Raw genomic sequence first — 11,857 nt, 5'->3', positions numbered from 1 at the left:
TACCTAAATTGTCGTGTCTACAGTAATACACCCATATTATATGTGACGGAGGGAGTATTATATTATAGTATAATATTCAATCTTTATATATATATATATATATTCATTCAAGATATATTTTAAAAGTATGTTTATGATTTTAAAGGGGACTCGTTGCATAATGGACGCACAATATATATTTTTAAATAACAAATTTATGTTTTTTTTTTTTTTTTTTTTTTATTGTCATAAAATTTTTTTTTTTTCCTTTTAAGTAAATAATTATTATATTTTTATACTTTTGTTACTATAAAAGTAAAAAATAATAATTATTACTCATTTTTATTAATTTCCGTATCCGGTCAAAAAAGCACAGATTTGCATGATGAAGGGAGTATATTGCAGGCTATTAGGTTCGACCGGGAGTTTACTGACTACGTATTTTCGAATAGCAGCTGCGGATTTTTACGTTACCAATAAAAAAGAATATAATATACTCAATTTCACATTCATACATAATTATTCACAATTTTTTATTTTGGTCCGTACCACATAATTTTTTACTTTTTTGAAAAATATAATTATACATTTTAATCACGTTTAAAGTTTACAATCTATAAATTTTCTAAATCTTAATTAAACTATTTAATTATATTAAATTAATCTATAATTATTTTTATTATACAATAATAATTTTTACTAATATATTTTTAATTACGTATTAATTATATTTTAAATAAATTCTTGTATTCATAGTAAATAGACAATGAAGTAAGATATATATATGCTCTGTTTATATTTCTAGAATGTATTATATAAATATATATTATGTTAAGTAATTGTAATATGCAATATATTAACTATTATTTATGTAGGCTATTATTTCATATATTGTATTTATATTTTATTAATAATACAAATAATGTAGGAGTACTATCTATTTGTAATGCCTTCATAGTTGGCCGTTGCTTGTCTAACTATTATGTGTGGATAAATTGGTTTAATAAAAAATTAAATAGATTTAATAGATTATTTAGGTCAACAGTATCATATTAAAAATAGTATAATTTTCAATATCATTTTTAATATTTCTTTTTTTAAAAAAAAATTAAAAATAATAAATAAATATTTTTACATAATATTTTTTATAAAAATTATATGTTATGCTTTGATACTGCCTTTGTTCGGCTCTAATGATTCTATTTAATTTTTGTGTGTTAATATTTGAATATTAATTATTATATCAAAATATAGCTTAAATTAAAAAATTATAAAAATACTTCCATTAATGTATAGTACTAATAGAAAGACATTTAGACAAAAAAAAGTTTATACAAATATAAAAATATTTTTAATGTTAAGTAACGCAAAAGGCAAATGCAAATCCAAAAAGTATTATTTAAAAAAATATTTTGGAATGAATGATAAAAAAATTATATAAAAAATAGAGCTAAATTTACTTATTTATTCATTTCTAAAAATATTAATTCTTAATTCAACTATACATACTCGTAAACTGCATCACCCGCTGGCACGCACAACCAAAACCCTACCAAAAAAAAAATAGGCTTTTTCATATTCATGCATCCAAACGCGGCCTTACCATTTTTCGAAATTCGGAATATATACACACATACATACATATATATATATATATATGCAGTGAGATTTGCAGTAGTCCATGCAGAAGGAAGACATTTCTTCCTTCTTTCCTCCATAAATACTCTCTCCCACCTGCCGCCCACCTCTCACTCCTCCTCCATTGCTCCCCGATCTCCACCACGTTTCCAATTTAATGAATTCCATCTCCATGCAATTTCCATATTCGCCGCCCTCAATTTCGTGCATGCACTGAGATTCTTCGATTTCCACTTCGGATACCTAATTTTTTGAGGTATTTTGCTGCCATGGCGTCCGCTTTGTTGAAATTTCTACTTTTAGCAGCTTTTCTGTGTGGTGCCAGTGCTCGGCGGTACGATTCCGGCGATACGACGTTGAGCTTGAAGGTTCCGGCGTCGGAATTTGTAGATTCGGTCAGAATGACGATTGGCATAATGCGAGACGTCATCTCCATGGTGTCTCAATACGCCGGCGTTTTCGGTGATTTCCGCCTGAGTAATGCCGTTTCCGATTGCCTCGATTTGATGGACCTTTCGATCGACCAGTTGAGCTGGACTCTCTCCGTCTCGCAGAATCCCAAGGGTATGGTTCCTTTTTTGCCCTAATTTTTTCCCCTTTTGCTTTAGCTTAAAATTTCCGCAATAACACAAAAACACTGTGCACGCGGATTTAGGCCTTTAATCCGTGCTTGGTCCTTTTCAGTGAAGAGATATTTGGGGAAAAACAGTAGTTGAATTTGAACCAGTCGATTCAATCAATTATCCGTAAACTGCTGTTCAAATTTCCCCTGTTGAAATTCGTTTTACTTCATTTTCGACACAGTTCATTAGAAATAGCTATGGAATTGCAATGATTAGTTCCTTTTTTTAGCTTAGTTCATCGGAAATAGCTACAGAATAGCAAGTTTGATGTCGATTGCGGTCGATTCAAACCTCTTCAAATTTCCCCTGTCGAAACTCGTTTTTAGTTAATTTTCAACACAGTTCATTGAAAATAGCTATGGAATTGCAATGATTACTTCCTTTTTACCTTAGTTAATCGGAAACAGCCATGGATTAGCAAGTTGATGTTGATTGCGATGGATGACTGACTGTAGGTAGAGATAATAGCACAGGAAATGTTGGTGCCGACATGAAAACATGGCTGAGCGGAGCACTGATAAATCAGGACACTTGCAAAGAAGGTTTCGATGGAACACACAGCTTCGTAGAAGGCCTAATTTCCGGCAGCCTGGAACAGGTCACAACATTAGTCTACCAAATCCTTTCCAACATTAGGCCTAATTCCGGAAACAATCCGGCGAAAGGTCCCCCTGCCGGCGGTGGCAGGGGGCGCTCAGGCGGCCGGAAACTTGGTGCAGGTGATCATGAGTTCCCTGAATGGGTGAAATCAGGGGACAGGAAGCTCTTGCAGGCGGCGAATGGCGCCATGGCTGATGCCGTTGTCGCCTTGGATGGATCGGGGAATTTCTCGACTATAAAAGATGCTGTTCTTGCAGCTCCTGAGTATAGCAGCAGACGATACGTTATTTACATCAAAAGAGGGGTTTATAAGGAATATGTGGAGATTAGTAAGAAGAAATGGAATATAATGATGATCGGGGACGGAGTGGATGCTACGGTTATTTCTGGTAATCGTAATTTTGTCGATGGCTGGACGACATATCGATCAGCTACATTTGGTAAGCATTAGCTACACGCCCTCTTGCAAATTTTTAATTATGGTCTCTTTAGATTTTACACTAGACAATCCATGTGAAGATCTGCGGTAATCCTGATAAAGAAACATATGTTTGCTGTTTGAACATAGATAGGATATTTTATCAAATATTGTGGTGTCCATAATTATCTAATGAGGAAACGTATTTATTATTTGTGAATGTCATGAATGAAAAAAATGTGTCTATTGTTAGCGGACGAGTCGATAGTAATCAATATATGAAATATAAACTAATAATACATAACTTGAATTAATACAACATTTGACGTGTAAGTTGTTACGGTGTATTGTATGTTCTGTTATATACTTTGTCTGGTGAGATTATTTATAGTATGTGTTATGTGGACTATTGTCATGTATTGTCAATTCATTTGTGGTATTTATATTACTGATTTCTCCATTCAATTCTTATTATTCTAAAATATCTTTGCACGGTTTTTTAGGTAATTATTTTTTTTTTATTTTGTTATGAATCGATAAATTTTACCCTGATAAGATTTAAAAGTAGTAAATGAATGAAGGATAACAAATAAAATTTGTATTTATGACAATAATTGTTAGACGTTCCAAATAGAAAAATAGGATATTAGTTTGTGGACGGAAGAAGTATACTAAAAGACATCTTATATTGTCGACTTATATTTCGTGTACTGACAATCAGCACCGTAACTGCCGTTGCAATTAGTGAATAGATGTGATTCTTTGGTCTTATTTATTATGGAGATATATATGTGTGGGGAATTAATTGGTGTAGGTTGGAGTTGGGGACCTTTGAATTGGATCATAAATAAATCGAATCTTGGTAAAGAAAAGATAAGATTGGGTTGAGTCCCGCGAGGGATGATCTGATGGTGTAGGAATTGGATTTGTGACCGTGAGGTCATGGGTTCAAACCTTCGACGCCTCAGGTGCACACATGGTTGCCTAGTGTAACTTTCTTGTCGGACCTAATTTGCAAGATATTAGATTCGGTCTGTAGATTCCTATTTAAAAGAATAAATAAATAAGACTGGGGTGGGGGCCAAAGGGAGGGAGGGTATAGAGAATTGATTATTACTATATATATATATATATATATATTGGCGTGGGACATTATTGTAAGTGGACTTACAGTTGCAGTATAGCACATGAGAAATGTCTGTCTGATAATGGCGTGTTCATCATTTAAGTGTGAGAAATGTCTGTCTGATCATGGCGTCTTGATCATTTATTTATGTGTGTTGGTTTCGACTGTTTTAGTGTGTCTTTTTATAAGTCAATGCAATGCTCACTCTATATGCCTTGTCTTGCATCTAACCATGTGGGCTGGGCTTCTTGTTTATTACAAAAATATCGTTCTTTTTAATTATTTAGGACAAAGAGACCGATGGATCTATGCTTACGAATGAGCTCGAGCTCTTGACTTTCATTGAAAGGATTTTTATTTTTATTGTCTTAGAAATGGATATGCTATTAGGATTTTGTGACAGGAATTTAGAATTTTATTGAAAAATTATTTGAGCTTGTTTTTAGAACTTCTTTAAATATAGAATTAGAATTACACTTGGTATAGGATTTAGTCGATCTAAAAAAAAAAGGTTTTAATTTATAAATGCAAAATATTAAATAAATAAATGTAATAATTTGTATCTAAAATGTAGTTTAGAAGTAATGTTTTGAATTATTTTAAGGAAACTACACTTTGTATAATACATTGCATCTTCACTGTCACCATGGCTATTTGTATCCTAATTATACGTATTTTATTTTTACTAATTTTATTTTATATTTTATGTTTGAATTTGAAGGTGAGGTTCGGAAATAATGTTTAAATGTGATATTTTGTGAGATAAAAATATATTTTATATTATATTTTTTTAAAATAATTATTGATAATATATTTAACAGTGATGATTTGTTTGGGAATCAAATGCAGCTGTTAAAGGTCAGGGATTCATAGCCCGAGACATAACCTTCGAGAACACTTCGGGCCCGGAGAAGCACCAGGCGGTCGCCTTCCGGTCGGACTCCGATCTCTCTGTCGTCTACCGATGCGCCATCACCGGTTTCCAGGACACCCTCTATGCGCATTCCCAACGTCAATTCTACCGCGAATGCCGCATCGCCGGCACCGTCGACTTCATCTTCGGCGATGGCACCGTCGTCTTCCAAAACTGCGACATCCGGGCCCGGAAAGGCCTTCCGAACCAGAAAAACACCATCACAGCACAGGGCCGGAAAGAGCCCGTCGAGAACACGGGCTTCTCAATCCAATTTTGCAACATCACGGCCGAGCCCGATGTCCCCGTCAACTCCACGGCGACCTACCTCGGCCGGCCGTGGAAAAAGTACTCCCGAACGGTGATCATGCAGTCGTACATTGGCGACGCCGTCCGGCCGGAGGGGTGGCTCGAGTGGAACGGCAACTTTGCGCTCGACACCCTGTTTTACGGCGAGTATATGAACTATGGGCCGGGCTCGGGCGTCGGGGCCCGGGTGAAGTGGCCGGGGTACCGCGTGCTTAATAGCTCCGGCGAGGCGAATAGCTTCACGGTGAGCCAGTTCATTATCGGAAACACGTGGCTGCCGTCAACCGGAGTTAGGTATACGGCGGGCCTGGCGGTTTGAGCCCGGTAAAAATTTCGGGCTTGGCAGGCCCGATTGTGATACATTAATTTATTTATATATAATTTTTATATATATGTATGTGCGTGTGTAGTTGGAAAATTTCCACTTAATGTGTTTGTTTTTTTGATTTTGGATAGTAACTTCTGGTAGTTAATTGATTTATGTTTCCTATTTTAATTTTAATTTTCTAATAGAAATAAGATTTTGTTTAGTTTGATTATATATATATATATAAAATATGACATCTCTTTCATGTAAGTTTTTAAAAGGTAAAACAGCAAAACTTCCTCCTGTGATTTATCAAATCTCTTGAAAACCCTCCGGTTCTAAAACTCTACAAAACCTTTTGTAAAATATTGCACAATCGCCTTTATCAAACCGTTATGGCCCTGTAGTTTCTCTCTCTTCTGTTCTTTCTTCGCAACTCTTTTCTTCCATCTTTTTCTCTTCCCCAAATTCTTCTTCACACATCTTTTTTCTCAATTTTTTTCTTCTTTTTCTCTAATTCTTTTTCAGGCCATATAAGTTCCACATGCTTCTTTCTATTCTTCCTTTTCCTCAATTTTTTCTCTTCTTTCTCTAATTCTTTTTCAGCGCCATAGCAGTTCCACCCGTTTCTTTCTTTTTTTTTTTCATTTTCCTCCAATTTTTTTTTTTCTTCTTCATTTCCATTTTTTTTTCTTTTTCTATCTCTTTTTCCTCAATTTTCTTTCTTTATTTTTTCTCCCTAATTCTTTCGTATACGGTTGCAACTACCAGCAAAGTTCTTTCTTTCTTCTTAGATTGATTTATGTCAAATTGAATTTTTAGATTTTTGGGTTTGGTAAAAACAGAAGAAGAAGTATTTTTTGGTTTGGTAAAATAGAAGAAGAAATCGACAGTGAATAATAACTTACGTATTCTCATCTCCATCTCCATGTCCGGTCAATTAATTGTGTGATAAATTTGATAAAATTTATGTTGTGTTTAGCGGATTTAAAATTAAAAAAAAAATGAATGGAAGAAGAAGAATAATGAAAAAGAAGAACGAGGGAGATAGTATAAAATTTATGTTGTTTTGCCTTTTTAAAATAGTAAAATTTTAAATAAAAATGAAAGTATTTAATATAATATAAATAAATATTAGATGCTATGTTTTATATACAAAAGGAGTGAATACACTTTTATGAGACAACGAAAATATATTTTAAAGATAGTATAAAATTATTTTTGATCTCATTCAATATTACAATTATTAATTTTGATTCTATTATTGACTTTTTTTTTTTTTTTTTCATACGGCCGTGTTGGCTTGAACACGGCCATAAAGGTGATTGGGCGCCCCAGACAACCAATACAGTCGTGTTGATTATTCTGCACTAAACATGGCCGTGTCAATGCTTTGTTTACGGCTATGTTCTGCACACGGTCGGGTTCTTGTCTGTATTATCAACACAATCATTTTTTTGCTTATGTTAATGACATTGTTCACGGCTGTATTTCTATCCATATTTTGAACACAATCATATTACTGTTCGTGTTCATGTCCCTCTTCATGGTTATGTTCTGCGGTCGTGTTCTTGATATATGGTATGAACTTGGCGTGCATGATAATAATCAAACATCATCTTAATGACCTCAAAAAACATTAAGATAGTATAAATGCATTATAGTATACACAATTGATAATACATTATAGTAATAAGCACAACAACATACATTGTTTTAATTCCAACTATTCAAAAAAAAATAATAATAAAATACTAATATACTAATTAATCAAAATCAACACAATACTTATCATCCATAATCAACACTACCACCACCTCACATGTATATAGACATATTATATTTTAGTAATTATATTTATTTTATAATTAAATAAATAAATAAATATATATATATATTTGAGGGACACAAATTTTATTTTGTTACTAACCATCCATTAATAAATCCAAACCCTAAAATTTCTCCACACCTTTCACCTCCTCACTTTACCATCAATTATCAAATCATTCACTCATTATATTCATACAAAGTCCACTCCCTTCATTATCTGCCTTTGGCTTCTCGTTCTGGCCAAAGGTAGACACAAATAATTTCTTTTTTTAAAAAAAAAAAAAATATATATATATATATATATATATACAAACACAAACAGATCATCAAAACCCCAATTCAAAACTAAAACATATATATATAATAATAATTTCAAAATTTCATATCCCTAACAATGGCGTTCCAAGATTTCGACCTAATTTCGCAGCGCCGGGAGCAGCAGCGCAAGCAGAAGATCCGTCGCCGGCTAATGATCGCCTTAACCGCCACATTCATCGTCCTCCTCCTCGCCGGCGCCGCCGTCGGCGTCGTAATGTACAAAAACAGTCAGGCCGCCGGCGAGGACCACTCCAGCGACGACGGCAAGAAGTCGCCGCCAGAAACCGGCACGAAATCCGTCGCGGCGGAGACCAAAGCCGTCAAGACCGCCTGCGCCGCCACCGACTACGCCAAGACATGTGAAGGTGGCCTCGAAAAAGCCGTCGTCAAGAGCTCCGGCGACAACCTGGCTCACGACATCCTCAAGGCCGCGCTCTCCGTCGCCGCCGACGGCGTCAAGACGGCGACAGAGAAGTCGTCGAGCCTCAAGCTCGACGGAAACGGCGGCCTAAAGGAGGCGGCGTACGAGGATTGCATGGCGCTACTTCGCGACGCGCGGGACGAGATCAGCGACGCGATTGCCGCTGTCGAATCTGAAGGCGTTGGGAAATTTTCCTCCGTGAAGCCGGATCTCGACTCCCGGTTGAGCGCCGCGTTGTCGTACCAACAAACATGCGTCGACGGTTTCCCCGACGGCGAGGCGAAGAAGGCGATGGAGAAGTACCTGAAGACCGCGAAGGAGCACGGTAGCAACGCGTTGGCGATCGTTTCGCAATCATCGTCGTTGTTGTCAAAGTTGAGCTCGTCGAGAAAGCTTTTGGCGGCGGATGATTCCGGATTGCCATCATGGATGCATCCGGAAGCGCGGTTGCTAAAGTCGGATTCAACGAAATTCACGCCAAATGTTACCGTCGCTAAAGATGGGAGCGGTAATTTCTCGACGATCAACGAGGCTTTGAAGGCAATGCCGAAGACTTATAAAGGACGGTAATGCTACGACGAGCTTTTTATTCGTTATCTGATTAGATGATCGTCTTATCTAAAAGTTTAAGCTTTTTGTTTGTTTTCTTTTAATATTTTATAGCTACGTTATCTACGTGAAAGAAGGTGTGTATGACGAGAGCGTAAATGTATCCAAGGCCATGACGAATGTGACAATGTACGGTGACGGATCGCAAAAAAGCATCGTCACCGGAAGCAAGAGCTTCGCCGATGGAGTGACCGCTCTTCAAACCGCGACATTCGGTGAGAAGATGATTTCCTATTTATAAGACAAATATAAGAATAGTAAGCGAGTCCAACTGTTTGAGTCAGAGCTCAATATGAATAGAGATGGCAATGGGTCGGGTATGTGTCAGTCTAGTTGGACCCGAGATCCGAATTAGACCCGATTGTACTCGGACCCGACCCGAACAATACCCAGCAAGATATGATGAATCCAACAAACACAAAAAGATCTTTTACAATTTTTAAAATTTAACTTAAAATTATATTCGAATTCGGACTCAGACCCGACACCTACATAATTGGACCAACCCCATGTAAATGATTCGGATATGGGTCATGTCTCGAGTCTACCCGGACCATTGCTATCCCTAAGTAAGAACTATGGTATATTTTCAAAAGTTAGTAGTAGTTCTAAAACTTCGATTTGCTTGTAGTCGTCTTCGGCGACGGCTTCATGGCCCAATCCATCGGATTCCGCAACACTGCCGGCCCCGACAAGCATCAAGCGGTGGCGCTACGTGTCCAAGCTGATCGTGCTATATTCGTCAACTGCCGAATGGAGGGCTACCAATCGCCCCTCCTAGCCCAATCCCGGCGCCAATTCTACCGAAGTTGTTACATCACCGGCTCCATCGACATCATCCAAGGCGATGCGGCGGCCGTCTTCCAAAACTGCGTGATCTACGTCCGAAAAGGCATCGAGAGCCAACCAAACACCGTGACGGCCCAAGGTAGGACCGACCGGCACGAGACCACCGGATTCGTGCTCCAAAATTGCAAGATCCTCGCCGACAAAGAACTCGAGCCCGCGAAGGACAAGTTCAAGAGCTACCTCGGCCGGCCGATGCAACCCTACGCCCGAACCGTCGTGATGGAATCCGAGATCGGCGACGTTATCGAGGCGGAGGGATGGATCGAGGGCCCGAACAATGCGACGTTCGTCGAGTACAAGAATGAGGGCGCCGGATCGAAGACGGCCGGGAGGGCGAAGTCGGAACAGTACAAGTTTGATGTTGGAAAAGACGAGGTTTTGAAGTTTACAGTTGGGGCATTTTTGCAAGGGGAGAGTTGGATCAAGAATGGTGATGTTCCTGTCAAGTTTGGGATGTTCCATTGATGGAAAGCTTTGAAGGTTTTGTGTGATCAATAATGGAGGATCATCATCAATTTGGGCTTGTGAAAATTGCAAGTTGTGGTGATGTGAAAAAAGTTCATCAAGAAAATGATATATATGAAAGAGAGTGGATTCTATTGTGTTTGTGTTTTTCAATCTTACATCAAACTTTAAAATACTTCCTCTCAATGCTAATATATTAATTTTTATTTTTGGCCTGTTATAAAAATATTGTTTTTTTATTTTATTTTATTTTATTTTAGCAAACAATTCTATTATTTTTTTTATTATTTTATTATAAAAATAAAAATTAATACTCCCTCCATTCCAGATATTTTGGCTTATTACCGTAGATACGAGAATTTAGGTAAATCATAATTAGTAGATAATTAAGAAGTGTATTAATAAAAATAATTATAGATTAAAATTAAAATAAGTAAATAGGTTAATTAAAATTAAGAAAATGATAAAATTTAAAATTTAAAATATGTTTAAAGTGCATAATTATATTTTCAAAAATAAAAAGAACATGTTATATAGAACGGATAAATTATGTTGGAGGGAGAGTAATTATTATCTGCATTTTAGTAAGATTGGTGATCAAAATATTTGAGCATAACGAATATATAAAAAAAAAAAATTAAAAAAAAGAAAAGAAAAAGAAAGTAAAAATAGAACATTAAATTTAGTAAAATTTTGTTTAAAAAGTACCATATAATTAAAATAAAAATAATAAAATTATAAATAGATAATTTAAAATTGAAATAATTAATTTATGTAATATAAATAAATATTAATTAATATTTTAAATACAAAATTAATTTTTACTATAATATTAAAAATAAAAAGTAAATATTTAATTATATATTTTTCAAAGAAAATATTTTAGAAATAGTAGAAAATTTCTAATATCTCCCAATTAGCAGTTGAATTTTTTAATTAAAAATTGAGTTGAAAATAATTTATTTTTAATTATATTTTAAGATTAATTTTAATAAAAAAATATATACACAATATAAATATAATTTTGTAAATTGTAAAATTTTATATAATATAAATAAATAAATAATCTTAAATATTGAATAAGTAAAATAAATTAGTTTTACAAATAAATATAATAATTGTTTATTAAAAATTCCATGTCAGCATTCTGGTCCTATTGAAATATTGTCATTTTATATTTTTATTCATTCAAAATTAAGATTATCATTTTCTAATTTAATAATTGTACATAAAAATAACCTTACTACTTACAATAGATTACACAAATATCGTTACTTTTATATTATTACTATGGATATTTTTATTTTTTTTAGAACAATCTAATATAGTACTAATATTTAAAAATCTATATATTGTATGAAATAATATATATTATCCACTTATAAAATTAAAAAAAAAAAAAGCAGATAATTCAAAAGAGTGAATGGATTTAATATTCGTTTAAAAAAGAAT

At 34.8% G+C, this 11,857-nt stretch overlaps 2 protein-coding genes and 1 long non-coding RNA gene across 3 annotated transcripts; 2 read left to right on the top strand and 1 right to left on the bottom strand.

Moving 5' to 3' along the window:
• The first annotated feature begins 1,653 nt into the window (after positions 1 to 1,653).
• On the top strand, positions 1,654 to 6,136 carry LOC127239806 (pectinesterase/pectinesterase inhibitor PPE8B-like). Its single transcript, XM_051258134.1, has 3 exons — positions 1,654 to 2,181; positions 2,696 to 3,280; positions 5,234 to 6,136. Exons 1-3 carry the CDS (start codon positions 1,887 to 1,889, stop codon positions 5,923 to 5,925), a joined length of 1,572 nt encoding a protein of 523 aa, XP_051114091.1. The 5' UTR covers positions 1,654 to 1,886; the 3' UTR covers positions 5,926 to 6,136.
• LOC127239808 (uncharacterized) lies at positions 1,893 to 2,766 on the bottom strand. Its single transcript, XR_007836238.1, has 2 exons — positions 2,629 to 2,766; positions 1,893 to 2,546 (listed from the first exon to the last, which is right to left on the bottom strand). It is a non-coding gene; the product is annotated as an uncharacterized LOC127239808 (long non-coding RNA).
• A 2,001-nt stretch (positions 6,137 to 8,137) lies between the features above and the next one.
• LOC127239876 (putative pectinesterase/pectinesterase inhibitor 45) lies at positions 8,138 to 10,565 on the top strand. Its single transcript, XM_051258231.1, has 3 exons — positions 8,138 to 9,048; positions 9,146 to 9,306; positions 9,723 to 10,565. Exons 1-3 carry the CDS (start codon positions 8,138 to 8,140, stop codon positions 10,403 to 10,405), a joined length of 1,755 nt encoding a protein of 584 aa, XP_051114188.1. The 3' UTR covers positions 10,406 to 10,565.
• The last annotated feature ends 1,292 nt before the right edge of the window (positions 10,566 to 11,857 follow it).

This window comes from Andrographis paniculata, unplaced genomic scaffold, assembly GCF_009805555.1.
Source record: "Andrographis paniculata isolate CXL003 unplaced genomic scaffold, ASM980555v1 Contig78END, whole genome shotgun sequence".
Lineage (NCBI taxonomy): Eukaryota > Viridiplantae > Streptophyta > Magnoliopsida > Lamiales > Acanthaceae > Andrographis > Andrographis paniculata.
The sequence above is the reverse complement of the archived record's forward strand: the minus strand, read 5'-3'. Positions and strand labels throughout refer to the sequence as shown.